At 45.7% G+C, this 25350-nt stretch overlaps 1 protein-coding gene across 3 annotated transcripts in view; it reads left to right on the forward strand.

The window, feature by feature from the left end:
* The window catches only part of PHRF1 (PHD and ring finger domains 1), a 119180-nt gene that overhangs the window by 64909 nt on the left and 28921 nt on the right, over nt 1-25350 (forward strand). For all 3 annotated transcript variants that reach the window (XM_082270216.1, XM_082270218.1, XM_082270217.1), the window contains exons 7-13: nt 1477-1571; nt 2888-3054; nt 5846-5978; nt 6344-6438; nt 14837-15024; nt 15353-15472; nt 16068-16222. In XM_082270216.1, the coding sequence (XP_082126342.1) occupies nt 1477-1571; nt 2888-3054; nt 5846-5978; nt 6344-6438; nt 14837-15024; nt 15353-15472; nt 16068-16222 (953 nt within the window). The remainder of the gene's footprint in view (nt 1-1476; nt 1572-2887; nt 3055-5845; nt 5979-6343; nt 6439-14836; nt 15025-15352; nt 15473-16067; nt 16223-25350) is intronic.

Consider the following 25350-nt stretch of genomic DNA (forward strand, 5'->3'; position numbering starts at 1 on the left):
TGTCTTGCATGCCTTGGATGTTGTCTGGGCAATTAGGGTGTACCTGGCAGCTCTGGAGTCAGACTTTGTCCTCATGGATGGGCCTCGGAAATGGTTCTCCGCTTCCCCTGCAACCATTTCCAGATTGATTAGACAGACGATAATTCAGGCCTGTTCCGTCAAGGGGTCAGGTTCCTCCTTTCCCTGTCGAGGTGCGCTTTACTCGGGCGCTTAGTGCCTGCTTGGCCTCCTGGCCTTCTGTCATCAGGCGTCAGTGACGCAGGTTTGCAAGGTGGCCACCTGGTCATCGGTGCACTCTTTTACACAGTTCTATAAAGTGGATGTGTTGGCATCTGCGGATGCTTCTTTTGGCCACATGGTTTTGCAGGCTGCTGTTTAGAGGACTTGATCCTCTTTGAGGGTGTATTGTTTTTTTTCAGGTAGGCTCCAGTTTTTGTTGAGCTCCTGTTGCCTGGTTGGCTACTGTTTACCCTGGGGCATTTTTTTGCTTTTCCCACCCCTCATGTTGAACACTTCTTTGAGACATCCCAATAGTTATGAAGATCAGGAGCTGTGTCAGTCAATGAACGAAAGAAAAAATGTGATTTTTGACTTACTGTAAAATCCCTTTCTCTGATGTTCATTGACGGACTCGGCACTCACCCCTCTGCGGAGTTGTATTTCTTCTGACACTGCTTGTAACTAAACTGAGTACCTTTAGCAGGGAGAGGGAGTATACTGCCCAAAGGCGTAGCCAGATTCTTTTTCTGCCTAATGTCCTACTCCTGTAGGGGGCAGTATAACCCAATGGTTTTGAAGATCAAGAGCTGCGTCCTTTAGCCCCGGTTCACACTTATGCGAGTGCGGGGTTCGCATGTAATGTCGGAGCGCACTGCTCCTTCATTACATGCGATCGGCTGTGCGGTGCGAGTTTAGCCATACACTTTGTATGGCTAAATTCGCACCCGCAGCAAACTCGCACAGGACCCTTTTTGGCAGCCGCATCAGGATCGGATCGCACAGCGGTTCACACTTGTGCGATCCGATCCTGTGCAAACTGCAAGATCGCACTGCGATATGCGATCAAACTGGGGGTGTCGTTAAGATTACATTGACACCCCCAGCGTATCGCATATGGCAGTGTGAACTGCCGGGGGTGCGTGTGCGATGCGGGAACAGGCTGCGGATTCGCAGCCTTCCCGCATCGCATAAGTGTGAACCGGACCTTAATGAACATCAGAGAAATGCATTTTTTACGGTAAGTCAAAATCACATTTTCCTCTTCTTATTTTTTTATTTTTTTATTTTTTTTCCTACACCCTATGATTTTCTAAAACTGACATAAAATGAAAACTTCATGTCCCTCCATAGAAACACTTTGGAGTGTTGTATACAGAATGATCGCAGATGTTAATTTCCCTGCTTTTGTGATTGCATTACTGCCATTCCTACAGCTATTCCTAAAATTAATTTAGGGAAAATGTTTATCTTCTTTAGATATCACATGGAATGCCTGACCCCGCCTCTCAATGCTATTCCAGTCGATGAATGGTTCTGTCCTGAGTGTGCTGCTACTAACCAGCCAGATGATGGTACGTTGGTTATTGCTGCACCAAAATAAGTTCACAAGATTATTCTGTCATGACATAGGTTTGTATTTGGAACAGATGTTTTGGCCTATATGGGGTACTTATTCTTCACGCAGCCATAGAAAGATGGCCATATCTCTATAGTGGCAGGCGGATTGTTGGTGCTGACAGCTGTTTGGTTGCTGACATTAGCTGATTAGGTTAGGAAATCTTTTTCAATTGCTGTTTTCCTACCCGGAGTTAAATGGTTGTAAACCTCAAACATAAAATATGAACAAAGCATATCCTTCTATAGTGTTTACTTGTCTCAAAAGCACCAAGTGTCATTTCTGTCTGCTGCTTTGTTCATCTATCAGCACAAGTCACTTCCGACAAGTTTTCCTAACACTAAGAGAAAAATGGTTACAGGGGAGGGACCTCCCAGCTGAATGACAGCCTCAGCTTTGTTCTGTGTTAAGGGAGATGAATCCCATCCCTCCAATCGGCTCTCAGAACTCTCCTCAGTGAGCTCTTCAGATTTTAACTCAGCTTTCCGCTACCTTTTTTATGAACTCTTAGACAGCACTTTGGATGTAGAAAAAACTGCAGACAGACAGATACAACTTATGTAGAGGATTTGTTTAATCTCTGTGTGTCACCTGAGGCCAGTCACTTCACTGGGTATATGAAAGTGTTTACAACCACTTTAATCTGCTGCAACAGGGTCTGCCAGCATTTATCTTTTTATTTTCTGTTTCAATTTGTAGGGACATTCCACTGTTTTAGTTTGCAGCGCCATCCTTGCAAGTTTGCAGAGCCATCCTTGCGAGTGTTCTGTAGCTTTTAGATTTACTTCCATAAGAAATATGGGTTGGGAGATTTATACCTCCCCTCCTCCCCACACCCAGCCAATGCCAAGATAAACCCTTATCCATACATAGAACTGAGTTTGGTGTATACACTACACTCATTACTTTTTTTTTTTTTTTTGAGACTGGTAATCTCTTTGTGACATAGATAATGGACATCTCCAACTGCTGGAGAATTTAGGATTGGATAGAGTATAGAATGATTAGGTTTTTAATGTTTTCAGAGTGTCCATTAGAGATTTCTCTTCACTTACTATTATGTAGACATTGGTTTTACCAGAAAGGAAATCTGGGATAATCTCTAACAGTAACACAGACAGGCGAACAAGACACTGGATAGCAGTAAAAAAAAAATAATAATAATCAGGGAATTGTACCATTTAATTCTATGAAAGAGGTGATAAATTGGCTAATGGTTTGCCTCCCTCATCCCCATTAATAAGTCCACGTTGTACCTATGTGTTGTGGCAGATCAAGTGAGTGAAGAAGAGGTGACCAGCTTGCTTGCTGATGTGATTCCCACCACAAGTCGGCTCAGGACCAATATTTTGAGGACTCGCGCTATTGCACGGACCAGGCAGAGTGAGAGGGTGAGGGCCAGTGTAAACAGGATCCGCACAACCGCACGCAATACGCAGGTAATAGTATGTCTGTCTGTCTTTTTTTTTTTTTTCCTCTTCCATATTCACTCATAACTCCATGGCTTTGTTTGTTCTGGTTTTCTAAAACTAGAAAGTGCAAAATCTGGTGCAACTGTGAGCAGCTTTTAACTTTAGCGTGTTCATTTAAACTTAGACAATAAAACCTGGAAGCTGATTGGTTTCTATACAGAGCTGCACTAAGTTTTGCACTCTCCAGTTTTAATAGGTTAATCCCCATATGTTTTGAATGTCCCTTTTTTTTGTAAGCTACACATAGTTGATGCCAGTTGGCCATTTATTTATTGACTGCTTTGCCCATTCCATGGTTATGAAATGAAATATAATTTTAGAGCCCAACTTCCAGCGCTGCATTTTCCTTTTTAAAAAGCTGTTAAGGCTAAGCCTTGTTTATTCCTTCGATAATATTTTACCTTTTTACTGAGCAACACTTCTGTCCACTGCATTGACACAAAGATTGACATAGTTCTGGTGCTGTATTGCTATCTCCTTCACAAAGCATAGTGTAATGATGACACTGTGGAGGGGCTTTGTGAATGGCACAGCAGATGGTGACGGGTGGAGGTACAACGCCAAAATTTGTGTATGCCATAAATCCTGTTCCGATGCAGCAGAGAGCCAAAAGTGTGAATCCCATTGTAGTTTACCAGTAGCTTCCGGGTCGTTCGTAACTACTATTTCAGTAAGAAACTAAACAGGACCAAGCAAGCGTTAACTGATTTTAAAAATTTAAAAGCCCTATACAATTTGGGGTTGATTTAATAAAACTGCAAGAGTGCAAAATCTGATGCAGCTGTGCATGGTAACCAATCAGCTTCCAACTTCAGCTTGTTCAATTAAGCTTTGCCAAACAAAAAACCTGGAAGCTGATTGGTTTCCATTAGGGCTGCGTCGACGTAGTCGACTACTTCGACTACAAAAAATCGTCGACGTGCGTGAAATGCGTCGACGCGTCAACGTGTGACGTCGCACACCCCCTGGCCGGCTGCAGCGCTGCTTGAAGTATTGCCGGCCGGGTGAAATCCCCCCCCCCGGCTCCGTCCACACCGAGGTGAGCACTGACCGTCTCCTGCTCCCCCTTACTCCGCCACATTCAGGTATTGTGGGAAGGTTAGATCTCTGGCGCCTGGAGAACTGCTGGCGATGATTGGCTGGTTTTTAGATGGAATGGGGCGTTCTGAGCCAATAGGAGAGCTGCTATGGGTGGAACGCAAATCGGCGGTGAGACGCAGACGTGGTCAGGGAAGAGGTGCCGCACTTTCTGTGAGCTTGGGACAGGCAAGTATTACAGCGCGCTGCTTATACCGGGGATACCAGGATAACCCTGCATGTCAGCAGATATTCATTCCAAGGAGCGCAGTTATGATTTCATTGCAATTAGTGTTATAGCTGAAGTGTCATCTGCTCGTCATTTGCTTTTCCCTGGTGCCCCTCCCCCATTATGAACATTCTAATGACCTTTTTATATAAAACCTTTCCTTATTGAAGTTTGAGTGACACCCCCATCATCCCTGAGTGACACCCCCATCATCCCTGAGTGACACCCCCATCATCCCTGAGTGACACCCCCATCATCCCCGAATGACACCACCATCCCAGTCTGGGGTCTGTACTGGGAGGGGGCTTACTAAGGGGTCTGTATTAATTACAGGATTAATTAGCTAATCAAAAAAACACTCAATTAAGCAAAAAAAAAAAAAATAATCGTTAGATTAGTCGACATACAAATGAATCGTTAGTTGCAGCCCTAGTTTCCATGCACAGCTGCACCAGATTTTGTACTCTCCAGCTTTAGTAAAAAAACATTTCAATTTAAAATGGATTATTCATTCTTTGGGTGGAATGAAGTGGCTGAAGCTGCTGAATTGTTACGGTGCCTGGGTACTGATAGGGATGTTTATCAACAGTTTTTTGCCCCTCTTGCGAAAAATTTCTAATATACATCCATCCGCTATAACTTGACCACATGACCACTGGCAGGTTAAGTGAATAACATTGATTTATCTTGTTACAATGCCATCTGAAAGTCTGTGGGATATATTATACAGCAGGAGAACATGATACATGATGTCCTTTGAAGTTGCTTGTTAAGAGCAGAAAAAATGGACCCACGTCCGAAGCCAAAAGCTCCCAAAAATGGTCATTGAGCATCAAAACTGGACCATAGAGCAAATGGAACAAGGTGGCCTGGTCTGATGAATTCAAGAATGTTTTGAGGAACACAGCAATGGGTTTAAAGTGTTAACTTGGCCTCTAAATTCTCCAGGTGTCTATCCAGTCAAACATCTGTGGAATGTGCTGGAAAACATGTACAATGGAGGCCCAGCCTTGTAGCTTACAGGACGTAAAGGATCTGCCACTGATGGACTGGTGCCAGTTATCACAGCATACCATCAGAGGTCTAGGGGCATCAATGCCTCAATTGGTCAGGGCTGGTTTGGTGGCAAAAGGGGGGATCTACTCAATATTAGGTGAGTGGTCATAAAGTTATGGCTGATCAGTACATGCTTTGTATCAGTTAATTTACTTAGCCCTCTGTATGTGCTTATGGAGAACCCAGAAGCAAGTGAGAGATAACATACTTAGCCACGGTAAAGGGGAGTGCCCAGGTTCCTGAAAACCCACAATAGAGCAGTGGGAAATCGTACTCTACTAGTCTCCTGAAAAGAGAACAGACACTCAAGTGGTGTTAAAGACCTTGGTTACATTCAGAGAAACTGATCATTCTATTCTCTATTTTAATTCTAATACCTCTTTATTTTGTTCACAGAATGTCCCCAGATATTTGTTGTCATCTCTCCTTGATGAAACCATTGAAGCAGTTGTAGCTGGACTGAACACTGCTGTGTACACACGCAATCTTACCCCTCGTCCTGCATCTACCAGGAGGAGAAGGAGAGTCGGTGAGTGTCAGAGAAGGAAACGCACGTAGATCCAATCAGGACAGTAGGGTTCAGCTATAAATATTAGTGTGTGTTCTCCAACACCTGGCTATGTTGCCTAAATAGTCCATGTTTGACTTCATGCCTATGGTTGACCTTCTCTCTCCATGCCTATTAATGTCTATGTTTGACTTTCTCGCTCAAAGTTAAAGATGGTACAAATATAAACCGACCTCTTTATGTATATTTTTTATTACCCTCTTGTATATGTCTAAAGAGCAGAGCACTTGTATACAATTTTTACTGTTCATGCAAGTCCCCTCACACACCATACTGCTTGTGGCAGTAGATGTAAACATTCTCCCCATTTTCTCTCCCCCCAACAGGAAAAAAAGGTCAGTCCAAAGTATCTAAAGGGAGTCGTGGCGTGGGTAAAAGACGGAAGCGACGGGTCAGGAAACGAAAAGGACGAAGGCAAACTGTGAGTGTCTATTACCTTTGAGTCCAATCTGTGGCTTGAGGGGGCCAAATGTGAAACTTGCTTTGAGGCCCTTTGTAGTAATCCCAGTAGTGGGAATGGGAGCATTGATTTGCAAAATGGACATTAATGGCAGTTGACTGTAGTAATTGTGTAACCTGTCCCCAGTATTTCTCCTGAGCGATGGAAAACACTGATTTAGTCCAGCACAACACAATGGTGCACGTTGTAAATTAAAAAAAAAAAATGAAATGGGGCAGCGGCGGAGCTCCTCTTTTAAAGCCTAAATGTAGGTCCCAGGTTGGCAACCCCTGTCGATCACGATCTACTGGTCAACCGACAGGTAGGTAGATCATGAACATGGATTGCCGATTCTCCTCCCACAAGCCTCCTCCACACTCTCATCTTAACAGCAGAACAGAGAGTAAGAGGCAGAACAGCACTAGATGGAGAGCGGGAGTTGCTTCAGTTACCCTTTAAAGTTAACCATCAGGTGATTGGTTGCTAGGTGGTCACCAACTTGTTAATATGAAAAGTTAACTCTGGCAGCTCCCTAACTCCTTTAGTACTGTGCTGCCTCTCACTCTCCCCTCTGCTGTACAGACCTTGTAAGGTGGGACAGTGCTACCTACTTTGCATTGTGTTAAGGGGATGATGTGAAGGAAGAAAAGGACACTACTTATGGGGGACAGAGGACACTACTTTTGGGGGGAAGCAGGAAGCAGAGGACACTACTGTGGGGAAGGGTTTGCCAGGAACACTACTGTGGGGGGCAGATGTCGCTGCTTTGGGGAAGCTGAGGGGCAAAAAATGCCCATCCAGGGATCTTTGATTTCCTCCATATTGTCCAGGTTGATCTCAACCTCTGAAAGGTTGCCTACCCCTGCTCTAGGTTTTAGTGAAATTTATACTTTGGACCAAGCTGGTTCCAATAATTTTTTTTTTTTTTTATTAAAAACCAAGCTTTGAGTTTTGTACAAAATATAGTGAACAATTATACAAAACATTGGATGCATAGATACACGACTCAATAAGCAATGGTGACAGTTCTTTCCAAGGAAGACATCCTTATTACATGTCAAACAAAATAAACAAAAAAATAAATATGTGAGCAGATCTTTTAATCAAGCTACTAGACCATACAATGCATTGTCTGGTGTATCATGTATTTAAGTAGAATAATAACCAATATCTTTTTATCCTCTGTTGACGGCCTAAAAGATGGTACTTCGTTTCAAGACGACAAATTATATACTGTAAATTATAGAACACAGGTCGATGATTGTAACCACCTATCCCATATTTTGTTTTGTTTATCCCAGTTGACATAGATCATTTTTTATATGGTAAGGTGTTATTTATTTCAGCAATCCTGGCAGCTAGAGTTGGAGGTGCAGCTTGAGTCCAGCACCGAGCTATAACATTTCTGGCTCCAAAACCGTGTTTCTTGCATACATTTAAGCATGTGCTTATCTATGTCCGTATCAGAAAATATGCCCAATAGGAATTGTCTGGGATCCAAGGTCACTGGTGAACCCATCTGGTCATGGAGGAACTGGACGACTTGCGCCCAGAACCCACATATGCAAGGACATTGCCAGAGGAGGTGCCCAAAGTTGCCCATGGATATCAGACATTAGACAGGGCATGTGGGGCTACGGGAAGGGTTGAATTTGGCCAGCCTATCCGGTGTTAATCCAATTATTTACTTCACTAACGGATGCAGTGGTTTGTGTTTGATGTAGCCTCAGCTACATATAGTGTTGAGTACATGCTGTGTTCCGGCAGGGACACAAGACGTTCCTATCCCACTCCAGGAAAAAAAATCTAGGCGGGCTGAGTGCTGCTCAGCCGTTCACAGAATGCTTTTGTATTTTTTTGAATGATCACAAAGCAAAGGCTGAGGTGGACAAGCGGGCAGGAAGATGTCATCTCTACTTCAGCTGATTAAAGGATTTAAAGTGATTGTGTAAAGTCTTTTTTTTCCTCTTTCGTTGATGGACACAGCACTTCGCCTACAGGAGTAGGACACTAGACAGAGAAAAAAGCTTGAGCACGCCTATGGGGCAGTCCCTGGGGGTATACTCCCACTTCCTGCTATAGGTTTTCATTTTTTTTTTTTTTCTGTCTAGTCAGGACCTAGTTCATTACTGGGATCTCTGGTCCTGGCAATTTTTTCTTTTTAAATTGAATTTTTTCCTCTTCTTTTTTATTATTTTGTTTCTGTGAGAATCCTACAATCAAGTGCTGGACTGGGCGACGCACTGGATAATCTAGATCCTTAGGGTCCGGCCAGCGAGTTTGTGCAGACAGCAGCTCCGCACTAGGTCAGCTGCGACATAGTCCCACTGCACGGGGGCTGGCAAGTTTTTTTTTTTTTTTTTTTTTTGTTTTTTTTTTTTTGTTTTTTTTTTAACTTTTTATTAATTTTATAACCAACAAACATACAAAAAAGAGAGAAAACGATCACATATCAAAATCTATACTCTATAATAGGAAAATTTGGCAAATTTTACCTAGACATGGGTATTCTCATATGTATCCTAGGATATTGATCCCTCACCATTACATACATATTTATAAGGCCTTAATATAAACGGGAAATTCAGAAAATAAGTCAGTTGATCCAGTTAAGATAGAAAGTAATTGTAATGGTCAGGCCTACGAAACACTTATTTTTAATTTTCCCAAGGTTCGTGTTATTTCCGCCTTTAAATACCAGTCCGTGAATCTAAAAGGTTTAATGAAATATTGAATATCCGCGTCCGTAAGTTCTTGTTCTATGAAAGGTTGCCATTTGTCAAAAAACCTTTTTGTGGGAATATTATGTTGTAAGACTGTATCCATACGTTCCTTATACAGTAATGACCGAAGCTCCCTTTTGAGAGCAGATAAAGTAGGAGGGCTTGGTCGAATCCATGATTTTAAGATAGTCCTTTTAGCCGCCAAAAAACATAAATGTGTCCACGCATTATGGCTTGCAAGTTAAACGTCTCACGAGGGTGCATACGAACTGGCTTCGACCTGAGTCGCAGCGTTTCCTCCTGGCTGACAGCACCCACATTACGATGGAGTGGTGTCCTGTTCGAAGTGGTGCCCACCCTGTTCCTGGTGTGGTAAGTAGCTGTCCCCCCCTCTACCCATGGCGGGTTTTGTGGTAGATGTGGGCACCTTCCTGGGATGGTCGGACCCCCGGGCTTTCCTCCCTCCCAGTTCGCGTCCCCCCCCCCCCCCCCCCCGCCTCCGTGGTCTATTGCGACCTGTGCCCCTCCATCTGCCCACCCCGCCTCGGTGGTCTACTGCGAACTGGGATGGGTCTGGTGGTAGCGCCTGCTAGGGTCCCCCTTCCTGTTGGTCATTTTTTGTGCTCTGGGGTCCCCACTGGGGCATGGTGCTACCATTTTCTTGTAGCCTTATGTGCTACAGATCAGCGGCATGTTTGTGCAGCGGCCATTTTTCTATATTTTCCCATTGCAAATAGCGGCGGTCATGTTTTTGGAGTCAGATGGGCGGTGATTCAGCGGTTGGCCTCTAGTGCTAATACAGCGATTTTACTCCTAATCGCCACATGGTGTGCAGATAGTTCGGGCTGTGAGTACCTGACCAGTGGTGGGGAGTGCCTTTGTGGGGCTTTCTCTCCGTCTTCTGCTATTGCAGCAGTAGTGCTCTGCTGGGCTTTGTAGTGCCACAGCACGGTGGGGTGTCCCTTTTGCAGTGTTTTGCACTTCTTTTTGTGGGCTCCCCTTTTTTCATTCATGGAATCCATGGAGGTTTCACCTGTGCCAAACGACTGTCTGCACTGACGGCGGTCCTGGAGTCCTTTGTGTCCAAAGTAGATTTGGTCCTGGGCAAATGGGCTAGCATAAAGCGTCCCCCGCCTTCACCTGCTTCTTCTGTCTCCTCAGATCCAGAGTTTGATGCGGACCTAAGTTAACCTTCGGGGTCTGCGTCCACGCACCCTGCATGCTCAGATGGTGAGAGAGATTCCTCTGGTCCTCTAGCTGCACATGAAAAGTCGCTAGTGGATGCACTGATTTTATCAGTGCGGGAAACTTTGCATATGGAAGATGCGACTGACGCAGCATCAGAGGCGCGGGTCGCCTTTTGCACCCACAGGCCCTTAAAAGCAGGGAGGGTGTTCGCCTTTCCCACCTTCTATAACAAGATTGTCTCAAAACAGTGGGGGTGCCCAAAACGCACCCTTGCAATCCCTAAGCGTTTTGCAATGTGGTACCCTTCCAAGGACTCCCTCCTTAAAAAAATGGACAGTACCTACTGTAGTGAACTCCCCGGTTTCCAGGTTAAAAAGTCCCCGGTCTTCTCAGACCAGTGTGATAGGCGATCTGAGGCTTTGACCCTCCATATGTTCAGTGAGCCTGGTTTGGCACTTAGGCTGGTATTTACTATTACCCTAGTGTTACAAGCTATGACTGAATGGGCTAAAATTCTACGCAGGAACCTGGAGGAGCTCCTCCCTGCCTTTGTGGAGCTGGCAGATCAGTTGGTCCAAGGGTTCATTTGTCTGCGACGCCGCTTTGGATGCTGCTCCCCTGATTTCTAGACTCTGTCTCAGTAGTGGTTCTGCGCCGCTTTATCCGGCTGAAATTCTGGTCTGCGGACCAGGCTTCTAGAAAGACCTTGCCCGATTTTCCATTCGTGGGGGACTGCCTGTTTGGAGCTTCCTTGGATGACATCATCAAAGCCCTCCCAGGGAGAAGAGTACTCTTCTTGCTCAGGCTTCCAAGGGTAAGGAGTCCCGTCGCAGACGGCTCACAAGTGGCTTTTTCGTCCCTCAGGGTCTCAAGACAAGGGATCCACGCCCCTTTCGGGCCACCGCTTGGGGTTCCAAGAAGTCTTGGTCGGGCAAACCATGAGCGGGTTCTGCCAGTCCTGCAGACAATCATTTCTCCGCATGAAGGGGCGCCCTCACCCATATCTGGGGTGGGTGGACGTCCTCGCTGATTTCCGAATCTTTGGACCTCCCTGATCCAGGACAAGTGGGTCCACAAAGTCATTCGCTCTGGCTACATGATCGAGTTTTGATCATATTCTCCGGAAAGGTTCTTCCCTTCCAACCTGCACCTGTCCCCGGGTTGTTTAAAGGATCTCTATGGCGCAGTGCAAAACTTGTTACTTCAAGGGGTGATCTAAGTCGGAACGTTTTCACTTAAGTGTTGGCCCTGGTTCTAGCATTATTTCGTCAGCGGGGGATAGCGGTACTGGGGTACCCGGACGATCTGCTCTTACGGGCAGTGTCTTTGACTGCCTTGTTGGAAACTTGGAGATTACTCTGCAAACGCTGAGGGAGTTTGGTTGGATTCTGAATCTTCAGAATTCTGCTCTGGTTCCGTCCACAAGCCCAGACTACCTGGGCCTGACTCTGATTTCGTCCTCAGCCGGAGTGTTCCTTCCTCTGGAGAAACTTAAAAAGTTGCAGGAGGCAATTCGGCTTTGGCTATCCAGCAGACGGTCATGTCTTTGGACATGCATGCGGGTGTTGGGCCTGATGGTGTTTACCTTCGAGGCGGTTCCATTTGCACAGTTCCACACGAGATCTCTGCGAAAGGAGATTCTGGTAAAATGGAACAAGGATCCACAGTCTCTGAACAATCTCATCCTGTTGAGCCGGAGTACGAGAGGGTCCCTGGTTTAGTGGCTTCATTCGCTGACACTTCGTCAAGGAAAATAATTTCTTCCCCTGTACTGGATGGTTGTCACCCCGGATGCTAGCCTATGTGGGTGGGGCGGCATCCTCGGTACGGAGTGTGCCCAGGGGGTTTGGTCTCTCGAGTCCAGCCTACCAATCAATGTACTAGAGCTCCGAGCGATCAGACTGTCTGGATCATGGGACACGTTCTCTCCAGGGGTGTCTTGTACAGAGTTATTTGGACAATGCCACGGCTGTGGCCTATGTCAGTCACCAAGGGGGCACAAGGAGTGTCCTGGCGGCTCGGGAAGTAGCCGGCATTCTAAGGTGGGCAGAACTATTCATTCCAGCCCTCTCTGCTGTACGGATTACGGTTATCCTAGTGGCTCCAGACTGGCCTTGCCGGTCTTGGTATGCTGATCTGATACGGCTGGTCGCCGATGCTCTTTGGAGACTTCCTCTCAGGGAAGATTTGTTGTCCCAAGGGCCAATCTTCCATCCTGCCTTACTGTCGCTGGCTTTGACGGCTTTGCTGTTGAAAGCCAGGTTCTGAAGGATAGAGGGTTGTCTGACTCAGTGATTCCTACGCTGCTAAAAGCTAGAAAATCTACTTCTGGGAAGATTTGCCATCATACATGGAAGTCGTACATTGCGTGGTGTGAATCCCTGCGAGTTCATCCTCATTCCTTTTCGGTGACTTGGATCTTGGCTTTCCTCCAGTGAGGGGCTGAGCAGCGCCTTGCCATCAAGGGCTAAGTCTTGGCCTTGGCGGTTTTCTTTCAACGTTCGTTGGCCACACATTCCTTGGTGCGTACCTTTCTACAGGGCGTGAGACGGTTAGTTCCTCCAGTGCGGTCTCTATTGCCGCCGTGGGATCTCATTTTGGTGTTGTCAGTTCTCCAGAACCCTCCATTTTGAAAATATTTGGGAGATTCCCCTGTTTACGTTGTCTAAGAAGGTGGCTTTTTTGGTGGCCATTACTTTTGCGCACAGGCTGTCTGGACTGGCGGTGCTGTCTTGTCCACCTCATCTGGTGGTTCACAGGGTTAAGGTGGTTCTTTGTCCATGTCGGTCTTTCCTTCCAAAGGTTGTCTCTGATTTTCATCTGAATGAAGACTGTGTTGGCCTCCCTGTTTTCCAAGCCTAAGCATCCTAAGGAAGTTGCTTTGCACTCCTTGAATGTGGTTCGGGCAATCGGTGTGGTGTGTCTGGCAGCTATGGAGTCTTTTCAGAAGTCAGACTTAATATTTGTACTCACGGATGGACCTCGCAAGGGCTGGCTGCAACCATTTCCAGATGAATCAGACTGGGGTTCAGGCTTATTCTATTGAGGGTCAGGTTCCCCCTTTCTCTGTCAAGGCGCTCTCTACTCGGGCGCTTAGTGCCTCCTTGGCCTTCCGTCACCAGGCGTCGATACAGGTTTGCAAGGCTGCCACTTGGTCATCTGTACACATATTCACTAAGATTTATAAAGTGGATGTGTTGGCATCTGCGGATGCTTCCTTAGGCCGCAAAGTTTTGCAGGCTGCTCTTTAGAGTACTTGTCCTCTTTGTAGGTGTTTTTTTTTTTTTTTTTTTCAGACCTCCAGTTGTTGACATTTGAGCTCCAGGTTACCTAGTTGGCTAGGTTTAGCCTTTTAGAAGTTGTTTTTGTTCTGCTGTTCCCACCCCTCGTGTTTGTCACTGCTTTGGAACGTCCCTACGGTCAAGAAGATGAAGTGCTGTGTTCGTCAATGTACGAAAGAAAAAATGCGATTTTTGACTTATTGTAAAATCCATTTCTCTGATGTTCATTGATGGACACAGCACCCGCCCCTCTATGGAGTTGGGTTTGTTTTTTTCTGACACTGCTTGTTACAAAACTGAAGACCTATAGCAGGAAGTGGGAGTATACCCCCAGGGACTGCCCCATAGACATGCTCAAGCTTTTTTTATCTGCCTAGTGTTCTAGAAGATGAAGTGCTGTGTCCGTCAATGAACATCAGAGAAATAGATTTTTACGGTAAGTCAAAAATCCCATTTTTTGTTAAAATAACAAACATGTTATACTTGCCTGCTCTGCAGTGGTTTTGCACAGGGCAGCCCGGATCCTCCTCCTTCTCAGTTCCCTGTCTGGAGCTCTTAGCTCCCCCCTCCTGTTGAGTGCCCCCACAGCAAGCAGCTTGCTCTGGAGGCACCCAAGCTAAACTGCAGCATTGTGTATCCATTCAGACACAGAGCCGTGGTTTGGCCCCTTCTCCTCTCTCTCCTAAATGGCTCACTAAGTTTGATTGACAGAAGTGGGAGCCAATGGCGCTGCTGTGTCTCAGCCAATCAGGACAGAGAATCCTGGACAGCCAAGGCATTCGTGGACATCACGGGATAGATGGATGAGGCTCAGGTTAGTATTGGGGGGGGGGGGGGGGGAAGCTGCTGCACACATGCTTTTTATCTCAATGAATTTAAATAGCTGCTCATGAATGGCTGAGTAGCGCTCAGCCCGACTATATTCTTAGAGTGATTGCAGATGGATTGTTTGCTCATTTTAGTGGATAAATTGCAATTCGCTATATTTCACAATCCCAAACCTATGGAGAAATGGTTTATTAATATAAAACAATACAATGATAAATCAATGCTGTATATGCTTACTTAAAAAACTATTATACATTCCCTTTTAAGATATGGAACAGTAAAAAAATGTAGTTGATTTATTTATTTTTTGCATGCTGATCACCTGTATGAATGTGTTTTTTTGTTTTCTTCTCTTTCTAGAATAGAAAAGTTCCCACTTCTCATAGGCGCATAGCTAAATCCTTGGGTCTATGCAATCCAACCCGAGGGACTACATTACCTCGTATACAGAGGGCATCAGAGCAAACACTGGGCTCCATGAGAAGTGACATTGGAGCTGCCACACTGTCTGTATTTGGAAACTCATATGACCTAGATCCATTTGATAGGTAAACACCTCAGTTTGCTTTCCTGGAATAATGCTGATAAATACACTCTTGGACTGGTACTCTGTTCTAATATTGAATTGGAACAATAACCTCTTAGTAAGCCTGGTAACTGCAGTGCAAGGAGAAAAATATATTGTGGGTTTGCAATTGCATACCTGTCCTTTTTTTATTATGCTAAGGATTTTAAAGAGGTAATGCCTGACAGGATTAGGTCCAAGTAAGTCTATAGGCAAACTGTCTTTTATGCTTATTTAATTAGTTATAAAAGCTTGATTCACTTCCAAGTGTAGATTTATATTTTCATCTGATGGTTGTGCGTGTTTTACAGTAATGAGGATAATGCTAGTAGTCCATCATCTCCACTGACTGCTAAGAGAAGGGTCCTGTCTCGTTCTGCCTTGAGGTCGCATCAGCCCGTTGCAAGACCGATCTCTGTGGGGCTGTCACGGTAAGACTGATCTGAACAAGTGCATCTTCTCATGGTGTAGTGAGTTGCTGCAGAATTAGAAAGATGATCCTTGTATTAATACCCTTTAGCTCTTATTTATTAATTAATTCCTAAAGTGTTAAGTTAACTGGTACATCTATTAACCTTTGTGTGAAGTGAGCATAATTTAGTGTGCAACTGAAAAGTCCAAGCATTTTCTTGCCACCGCCCCATGCAGATTTACTATGACAGGGCGGCTCGGCTGTGCATAATCACGTAGATCTACATGATTATGTGCACTTAGTCTCTGCCGCCGGAGCCACGCTCCCGCTGTGATTACACAGCGGGAGCCAGACCATGGGAGGAGCGGGCGCGATCGCCGCCGGCCTCCTGCGATCTTCAGATAGGCAGGCGGCTCTCCTGTCAGTTTATGTTAAAAAGGCAGGCTGTTCTCCTGTCAAGACAGGCACAATGAGATCGCAAAAAAACGGCCTGGTCATTAAGGGGGTAAAAACCTTCTGGAGCTGAAGTGGTTAAAGAAGCCTGTTCAGTGTTATCACAATGTATGTAAACTAATAGGACATCTGCCTTTTTTTTTTTTTTATTTGTTTTGCAGAGGCGGCGTGGCACCGCTGGCTCTTGGCTCGGTGGCCGTGGCTGAACCTGTGCCAGATCTTCTGGGAAGCATCCTGTCTGAACAGAGCATACTGATGATGAAGAGCTCAGATATCGTCATTAGTAGAGATGGATCATTAATGGCTAAGAGAGCTAGTAAGCTGCTAATTGCATGTGACTTGTACTTTTAGTATGAAAAATGTTAGTACAGTTATGGAAGAATTAAAGATGAGTTTGACACTGAACTTGCATGATGGATGGCAAGTAGTCACTAATAATCATTTAGTTGTACTGTAGTTTCTCATTTGGCAAAACAGTCTTGCTTGTTTTTTTTTTTCTATTTAATGTCAAATGCAGACTTTACAGGAATCCTGTGCTGAGAGAAATATGTGGTATGCCATTCCTGAAAATGTTGGTTGTGTTGCCGTCAGCGCGTGGCTTCACCAGTCACTTAGGCCATGAACTGGAAGTAGAAGTTTGCATATTAGAATTTGTCCTTCCTTGATGCTTCCTTGTTCTGAGTCTTAAAATATTGAGGTCCGAGATTGACAGGCAACTACTAGCATTTTCAGAATATTTCTTTTAGATGAGGTTCCCTGAATACAAAAAAGAAAAAACATTTTGTTCATTGACGTAAACGGCTCCTGATTCATCTTAACCATTGGGTTATACTGCTCCCTACAGGAGTAGGACACTAGACAGGAAAACGCTTGATTACACCTATGGGTAGTCCCAGGGGGTATACATTCTCAGCTATAGGCACTCGGGTTTTTTAACCTCCCTGGCGGTATGATTCTTTTGGATTTTAGGTGCTGAAAGCGGTACCATTATTTTAGGTGCTGAAAGCATGTAATTCTTGTGAATGAGCAGCCCAAACCAACTGTATACATTTATTATACATATTATATATATATATATATATATATATATATATATATATATATATATGTATACATATATTATGTATACATATATTATATATATATATATATATAATGTATACAGTTGGTTTGGGCTGCTCATTCACAAGAATTACGTATATATATATATATATATATATATATATATAATGTGTGTGTGTGTGTGTATATATATATATATATATATATATATATATATATATATATATATATATATATATATATATATATATATATATACTGTATATATATATATGTATGTGTATATATATATATATATTTACATAAAAAGTACAGTAAAACTGCAGGAAAGGGCACTGGGGGGGTAATGTAATGTGATTTTATTTTATTTTATTTTGAACGATATCAGTGTGTTTGGTGCTTTTTACATTCGAATTTGCCGCCGGTTCCACCCCCCGGCGGACGTCACGTCGCCGGAGACGGAAGCCGGGGCTCGCAGACGATCGGGAGAGAGCTCCGCCGCCGCACACCGCTCGCAGTCTTCGCTGGATCCCGGAGAAAAGGTAAGTAAAACCTCCTCTAGCATCCAGCAATCTTCTTAGCGCTACCCCGAGTGTGACTCGGGGTTACCGCTTTTGGCACTAAAATCTTACCCCGAGTCACACTCGGGAATACCGCTAGGAAGGTTAAATGTTATTTTGTTCCTGTGAGAACTACAACCAAGTGGGCGACAAACTGGATATCATGGATCCTTAGGGTCCAGCCAGTGAGCACGTGCAGACTGCAGCTCCACGCTAGGTCGGCCGCGACATAGCCCCACTCGATGGGGACTGGCTTGCGAGTTAAATGTCTCGTGAGGACGCATACAAACTGGCTTCAGCCTGAGTCGCAGCGTTTCCTCCTGGCCGACAGCACCCACGTTGCGATGAAACGGTGTCCTGTCCGGAGCGGTGCCCATCCTGTTCCTGGTGTGGTAAGTAGCTGTCCCCCCACTACCCCTGGAGGGTTTTGGGGTGGACGTGGGCCCCTCCCTGGGACAGTCGGTCCCCTGGGTTCCCCTCCCTTCCCCCCAGCTCCTCCAAATTTTTGTTCACTTTGGGTCTTTTGGTCTACAAGGCAATGTGGCCAAGTTGGGCGCTGCCATTGGGGGGTGGCCCCAGTGCGTGAAGCTGAAGCCCCCACTCTTCCTTTGGGCTTCTGCCGGGGATCTGTGCAATTGTGGCTGGACCCCCACAAAAATTTAGGCCGTGGCTTTCGGCCTGCTGGGCCATATGGTCAGCTTGGCACCTCCCTTTGACTGGGGGGTGCTGTGGGGGGCGCTTAATTTTTAATGAGTGCCGCCATTATTGTGTGGGGCACCTGTTTTGTTTTTGCGAGGGTAACCTGCCTGCGCGTCCGCGTCACGGCGGACAGCCCGCTTTTAGGGGGCTATGTCCTCTATGAAGGGCGACCCCCCCCCCCCTGTTTTTTTTTGCGGGGTCCAAAAAGTGGTTCATTTGTGAGCCCTTGGCCGGCATCCCCTTGCTGGATCGCAGTCGGCGGCCTACCCTGATATGTTTTTGGGGTGAACTCAGTGTATAGCGACCCTACTGGGTCTCCATCCACGCACCCTGAGTGCTCAGATAGTGAGGATGATTCCTCTGCTCCTCTAGCCTTGCTTTAATAGGCGCTGGTGGATGCACTGTTTGTTTCAGTGCGTGAAATTTTTAAATTGGCGGTTCCTTTTGGCACCCACAGGCCCTCCAAAGCAGCGAAGGTGTTCCTCTTTCCGCTTACCTTGACAACTTGTCACAAAACAGTGGGGATGTCCAAAACGCAGTGGTTGCTAAGCATTTTTTGCTTGCGGTATCCTTATGAGGATTTACTGCGTTAAAGGTGGATGGTCCCCCCTGTAGTGGACTCGCAAAGGGCAAGGAGCCCCATTGTAGACGTGGGCAATTCTCAGCTCCTAAGCGGCCTCTTCGTCTCTCAGGGTCTCAAGACAAGGGATCAAAAGTCAGGGCCTCCACCAAAGGTTCCAAGGGGACCTAGTCTGGCAAACCACGAGCGGGCTCTTCCAGACCTGCAGACAAGGCTGCTTTTGCATGAAGGGGAGCCCTCACCCGTGTCTGGGGTGGCAGGGACCTCTTTGCTGCTTTCCAGATCCATGAACCTCCCTGGTACAGGTCAAGTGGGTCCAGTAAGTTCGGTCAGGCTACGAGATTGAGTTTGGTCTTGTCCTCCGGAAATGTTTTTTCCCTTCCAGACATGCACTTATCCCCAGATCGCTTCCGGGGCAGTGCAAGACTTGTTACTTCAAGGGGTGATTGTTCCAGTTCCGACTTCAGAAATCTTTTTAGGGGTTTTTACTCAAACCTCTTTACAGTCCTCGGAAGGAAGGCAAGGTACGCCCAATTCTGGACCTCAAGGCGCTTAGCTGCTTTGTGCGAGTACTGAAGTTCCGCATGGATTCCATTCACATGGTTGTGGCATCCCTGCTTCAGGGGGGATTTCTTCTCAATTCCATAAACATCATGAACGCCTACCTGCACATTTCTAATATGAGCTGGTCGCCAGCGCTTCCTCATTTTTGCCGTGGATGAGGAGCCTTATCCGTTTGTGGTACTGACCTTTGGTCTCCCCTCCGCAACTTGGGTCTTCACAGGAGTGTTGCCCCTGGTGCTGGCATTGTTTGAGTCAGCGGGGGATCGCGGTACTGGAGTACCTAGATCTTCTGCGAGCATAGTTTCCGACTGCTGTGATGGACCAAGGTCCAGGTATCATGTTTTGGTCTTTTTCCAACAACTTTTTTTTTTTTTCCTTCAGGGTGTTCGACATTTGTTCCTTTAGTGCAGGCTCCGTCGCCACCCCAGAATCTTAATGTGGTGCTTTCAGCTCTACTGAAGCTTCTCTTGTAAAATATTAGGGCGGTTCCCTGCTTACGCTGCCTCATAAAAACAAAAAGCAGAGCGCCTCTAAGTGTTATCAGTTTAATTAAAAGGGTAATGCAGGTACAGGAAAACTGCTCACATTTAAAACAGTATAAAATAGCTCATCTGTTAGGTGGTCTGCGGGAACACAGGGGTCCACGGCTGGATGTTAGTAGCTCCAAGAGATGGTGCAGGGGATGCTGAAGGAGGGAGATGTCTGGAGAGCCAAGAGACCAGATAGTAGGATGGTCAGCAGCTTCAGGAAGGTGTTCTGTTCCTCAGGGAGACACCTGGTGAGCCGAGAGACCGTTAGGTAGAATGGCTGTCGGCTTCAGAAGGGCGCCCTGCTCCTCAGTACATCCGGCGCCAACAGATAGGGGAGCCCAGCGTGACAGATCCAGCAGCCAAACGCACAACGCGTTTCCGAGCGTGCGCAGTAGCCTCACAGGGCGTGCGCGCTCCTTTCTCAAGTGCAGTGGCATGACACAGAAGAGCTGAACAAGTTTATAGGAAGCCAGCACTCAAGCTGGGTGGATACAGATGGACTTAAAGTGGCCATTGTAAATGGGCTGGACAGTGGGACCACAATACTTAAAGCGGCAATAAGAAAATAAACACAAAAAAAAAAAAAAAATCGCATACAAATGAAATCGCATTAAAAAAAAAAAAATGGTTATTTAACAAGGTAAAAAGACATACATCGGCTCTAATCATAATATGGTGTTAACATCTAGCTCTTCGTTTAAACCCTTGGGTGAAAGTGAATCCAGGGTATAGATCCAAAATGTCTCTCGTTGGCATAATTTGGCAAATCGTTCGACCTCAGATGGAAGTTTGGGGATAGACTCTATTACCCAAACCTCCAATCCTGATGTGGACTTGTTGTGGAACTCGAGGAAATAGCGTGGTACGCTATGTTGGTCACAACCCTCCTCCACAAACCTGCGATGGCGACCAAATCGTTGCCGTAGTGGGCGGATGGTGCGACCAACATAGAGTAACCATTTTTTTTTTTTTTTTTTTTAGTGCGATTTCATTTGTATGCGATTTTTTTTTTTTTTTTTTGTGTTTATTTTCTTATTGCCGCTTTAAGTATTGTGGTCCCACTGTCCAGCCCATTTACAATGGCCACTTTAAGTCCATCTGTATCCACCCAGCTTGAGTGCTGGCTTCCTATAAACTTGTTCAGCTCTTCTGTGTCATGCCACTGCACTTGAGAAAGGAGCGCGCACGCCCTGTGAGGCTACTGCGCACGCTTGGAAACGCGTTGTGCGTTTGGCTGCTGGATCTGTCACGCTGGGCTCCCCTATCTGTTGGCGCCGGATGTACTGAGGAGCAGGGCGCCCTTCTGAAGCCGACAGCCATTCTACCTAACGGTCTCTCGGCTCACCAGGTGTCTCCCTGAGGAACAGAACACCTTCCTGAAGCTGCTGACCATCCTACTATCTGGTCTCTTGGCTCTCCAGACATCTCCCTCCTTCAGCATCCCCTGCACCATCTCTTGGAGCTACTAACATCCAGCCGTGGACCCCTGTGTTCCCGCAGACCACCTAACAGATGAGCTATTTTATACGGTTTTAAATGTGAGCAGTTTTCCTGTACCTGCATTACCCTTTTAATTAAACTGATAACACTTAGAGGCGCTCTGCTTTTTGTTTTTATTTTCACTTTCAGAGCTGACTTCTCTCTGCAGCTGAGCTGGCCCTGAGTGTAATCTATTTCAGCCATCAACTACACCAGATTAATGACTATACATGAACTGCATACCCCTTGATGCTATATAGGTATGTGTGATGCGCCAACTCTTATCCTGCTTGTTCACGCTGCCTCATAAGGTGGCCTTCTTTGGTGGCTATCGCCTCTGCATGTAGGGTGTCGGAACTGACATGCAAATAAAAAAATTTCCGCGCTAATATGAGTGAAAGAATGATAAATATCAGCAGCCAACACAAAATCAACCAACAGTGACTCAAAATATCAATAAAACATAAAAGTGTAGCGCTAAAAATATTAATAATCACAAAAATGATAAAATAGTGTCCAAATGAATGAAAACTAATAATCACAATAATGTGTATAAAAGAGAAAAAGTGTCCAAATGAAGGGGTCCCAAAAAAACTGATGTGAGGTAAAATCATAAATCCGCATGCACAATATTCCAAGGGGGGAATCTTCCCGTGACACCAAGGGTATGTGAAGAAGGGGAACACCTCTGTGATGGGATATGATAAGCAGCTTACCAGATATCCATGGCTGCTCAACTTAATGAGTCAGCCTCTCCCAGCTATTAATCAAAACCACTGAAGATCAGATATTACGTGGATACTCTTTCAATTCTAATGGACCGCCTCTCAAGATGCGTGGAAGGATCAATATAAGATTGGCACTCCTCAGTATTTTTCATCAATCATAAATGAATATGTGAAGAAAAGAAAACGAGGCCCATAGCGTAATCCCATTTAAACTTTTAATCTTATTTATTAAAAATTGTACTCACAATGTATCATGAAATGACAGGCATATCAATTGACTAAGCAAGGGATAAAGGTGCGGCGTCCCGCGAACAGTCCTAGGTAGCAAATGGTGAAGGCCGGCTAGTTTCCAGGGGGCGTGTGGACGTTGCGTCTGGAGTCGCCAACGTTTCGTCTGGGTGTCGGAACTGACAGTCTTATCCTGTCGTTCACCTTACGGTGATTCACAAGGATAAGGTGGTGCTTTGCCTCTTCCCGTCATTCCTTGCTATGGTGGTCTCTGACTGTCAATTGAATGCAGATATTTTGTTGCCTTCCCTGTTTCCCAGGCATAAACATCTGAAGGAAATTGCTTTGCATGTCTTGGATGTGGTCCGGGCATTTAGGTGTACCTGGCAGCTACGGAGTCTTTTGGGAAGTCAGACTCTCTATTTGTGCTCATGGACGGACCCCACAGGTTTGTCTGCTTCTTCTGTGACCATTTCCAGATGGATCGGACGGTGGTTCAGGCCTATTGCATCGGGTCAGGTTCCTCCTTTCCCGGTTTAGGTGCACTCTACTAGGGCGCTTAGTGTCTCCTGGGCTTTGTCTACAAGCGTCAGCGACACAGGTTTGCAAGGCGGCCGCCTGGTTGTTGGTGCACACTTTTTTACAAAGTTTTTGGTAAAAGTGGTTGTGTTGGCATATTTGCTTCTGTATAGAGGACCTGGTCCTCTTTGAGGGTCTATTGTTTTTCAGGTGAGCTCCAATTATTTATGGTTGAGGTGTTATCTGGTTGGCTATGGTTAGCCTTGGGAATTTTTATGTTTAATACTACTTTGGGAAGTCCCAATGGTTAAGAAACATAAATGAACTGGCGCAACAGGACTCAAAAGTGAACCTCAATAGCCTCCTAAAAATATTATGGAAAGATGAACGGACCTGGATGGTGTACTGAAAAGTCCATAAGAAACACCGGTCTGTGCACTCCAGAAGGCAGCTGAATCTCAAGTGGAGAAGAAAACTTGCAAGATGCTGGAAAAGAAGAAAAGTGCCACTCTAAGTGCAGTAGACTCTGTACTTTATTAAACATCTACCATACTGGGTACTCACAAGATAAAACGAATAAAAACATGGTAAATGTGCTCAAAGGATCGGTTGTTCCAATGCCTGGGCGAGGAGGGGCTGATGTGCTCCAAACGAATCCGTCCGACTGCGGGAGTCAGCGATATCCGGACCCCGGGGACACCTGCAACGCCTCCGGCGGCGGACTTCCGGGTTGGGCGTAAAGCGTGGGGCGTGATGACGTAGGCGACGCGTTGTCGGAGCATGCGCTCCTTCCTCAGGCCTCTTGACCCGCCATCTTAGAGAGGGGCACTTAGAGTGGCGCTTTTCTTCTTTTCCAATGGTTAAGAAGAATCAGGAGCTATGTCTGTCAATGAGTGAAAGAGAAAAATGGGATTTTTGACATACTTTAAAATCCATTTCTCTGATGTTCATTGATGGACACAGCACCCACCCCTCTGTGGAGTTGGCTTTTCTCTGAAACTGCTTGTAACAAAACTAAGTGCCTATAGCTGAAAGTGGGCGTGTACCCCCTGGGACTGCCCAAAGGCGTAGTCGAGCTTTTTCCTGCCTAGTGTCCTACTCCTGTAGAGGGCAGTATAACCCAATGGTTAAGAATCAGGAGCTGTGTCCGTCATTTTGTTCTTGTCCATTGAGGGACACAGGGAGTTCCAAACCTTTGGGTTATAGAGCTGCCTACAGGAGGATTAGATGCTGGAAAAGAAAAAACTGTAGGTCCCCTCCTACTACCCTTTTTGCCAGTTTCCAAGAAGGATGAATGCCTTTTTTTTTTTTTTTTTTTTTTCTTTAGCTTTGTGGTTTTAAAATAAAAGTGTGGATAAAACATGTTTTGCCATACTTCTCATATGAGTCACAGTAATGCACGCACTTTTGCTTTCCGGTGACCCACAGTCACCTGATAGTGAGCTAAAGTGTACGGTCAGCTGACGTCACAAACCCACTCCACTCTTTGAGGGGATCCCGACAATGTCAGGATCCACCCAGATTGCTGACCGGCAGCTGGCTCAGCCTCTTGGCGCACCACTGAGAGCCTGAGCCAGCCGCTTTCACCTCTCCCTCAGCCCGACACTCCAGTGATTTCTGGAAAGGCAGAGCAGAGAGCAGTGATTGACAGTCACAGCTGACTGTTCAGAGCAGACCGGAGAATGAAGTGATCAGTTCTTGGGTTTAGAGGCAGCACAGGACAGCTTGCAGCATTGGACTGATGCTGTAGCAGGTAACGTGTGTTTTTTTTTTTTTTTTTTTTTTTTTCCAATCCTGCACTTCTTTAAGGCCTGTAGTAATTTTCTAGACTGTTTTTCTTCAGTCAAGGCTCTTTAGATGACTGCTGAAGGTTTCACTTCCCATTTGCCGCTTTTCAGTGTTGCCGTCAGCCTGGCTTTTGGCTGTAATGTATCCAGGCCCCAATGGACTGGATGTTTAGGGGTTAGCTTAGAAGTTGCCTTCAACCACTGGGTTTTGCATGGGGCACTTTCCATATTCCTTTCTGGTTAAGTTAGCTGCAGAGCACCCTCCAGGATGTTGCCAATTTTCATGTGTTACAAGTGGGGGGATGCCAGATGTAGACCTCCTGCCCTCCAGGTTTAACAAATTGGACAGGTTTGTACCCAGGTGGATCTACTGGCAAAAACAGTGGATGCTCTGTGATTAGTACATTAGTGCTTCGTAGGATTGCGATGGGAGGACGTTTTGGTGATCTTTATTACACCAGATTAGCACAGATGCATGTTGGCCCTGGCAGTCTATCTCATCTTGATCAACTGTCCCAGGTGCCGATTTGCCATCCTTCTTCTTGGTCACTGGTTTAACCGCATGTCTGTTTAAGTCCAGGTTCACAGGGACGTCTGATTCCTACAGTGCTAAGAAGTCAACTCTTCCCAAGATCAATCATCATAGGTAGAGCGCATTTTTGCGCCTGGTGTAAGTTCAGGGCTTCCGCTCCAGGAGCTTCTCAGTGG

The sequence above is a fragment of the Pelophylax lessonae genome, assembly GCF_965119305.1.
Source record: "Pelophylax lessonae genome assembly, chromosome: 10".
Lineage (NCBI taxonomy): Eukaryota > Metazoa > Chordata > Amphibia > Anura > Ranidae > Pelophylax > Pelophylax lessonae.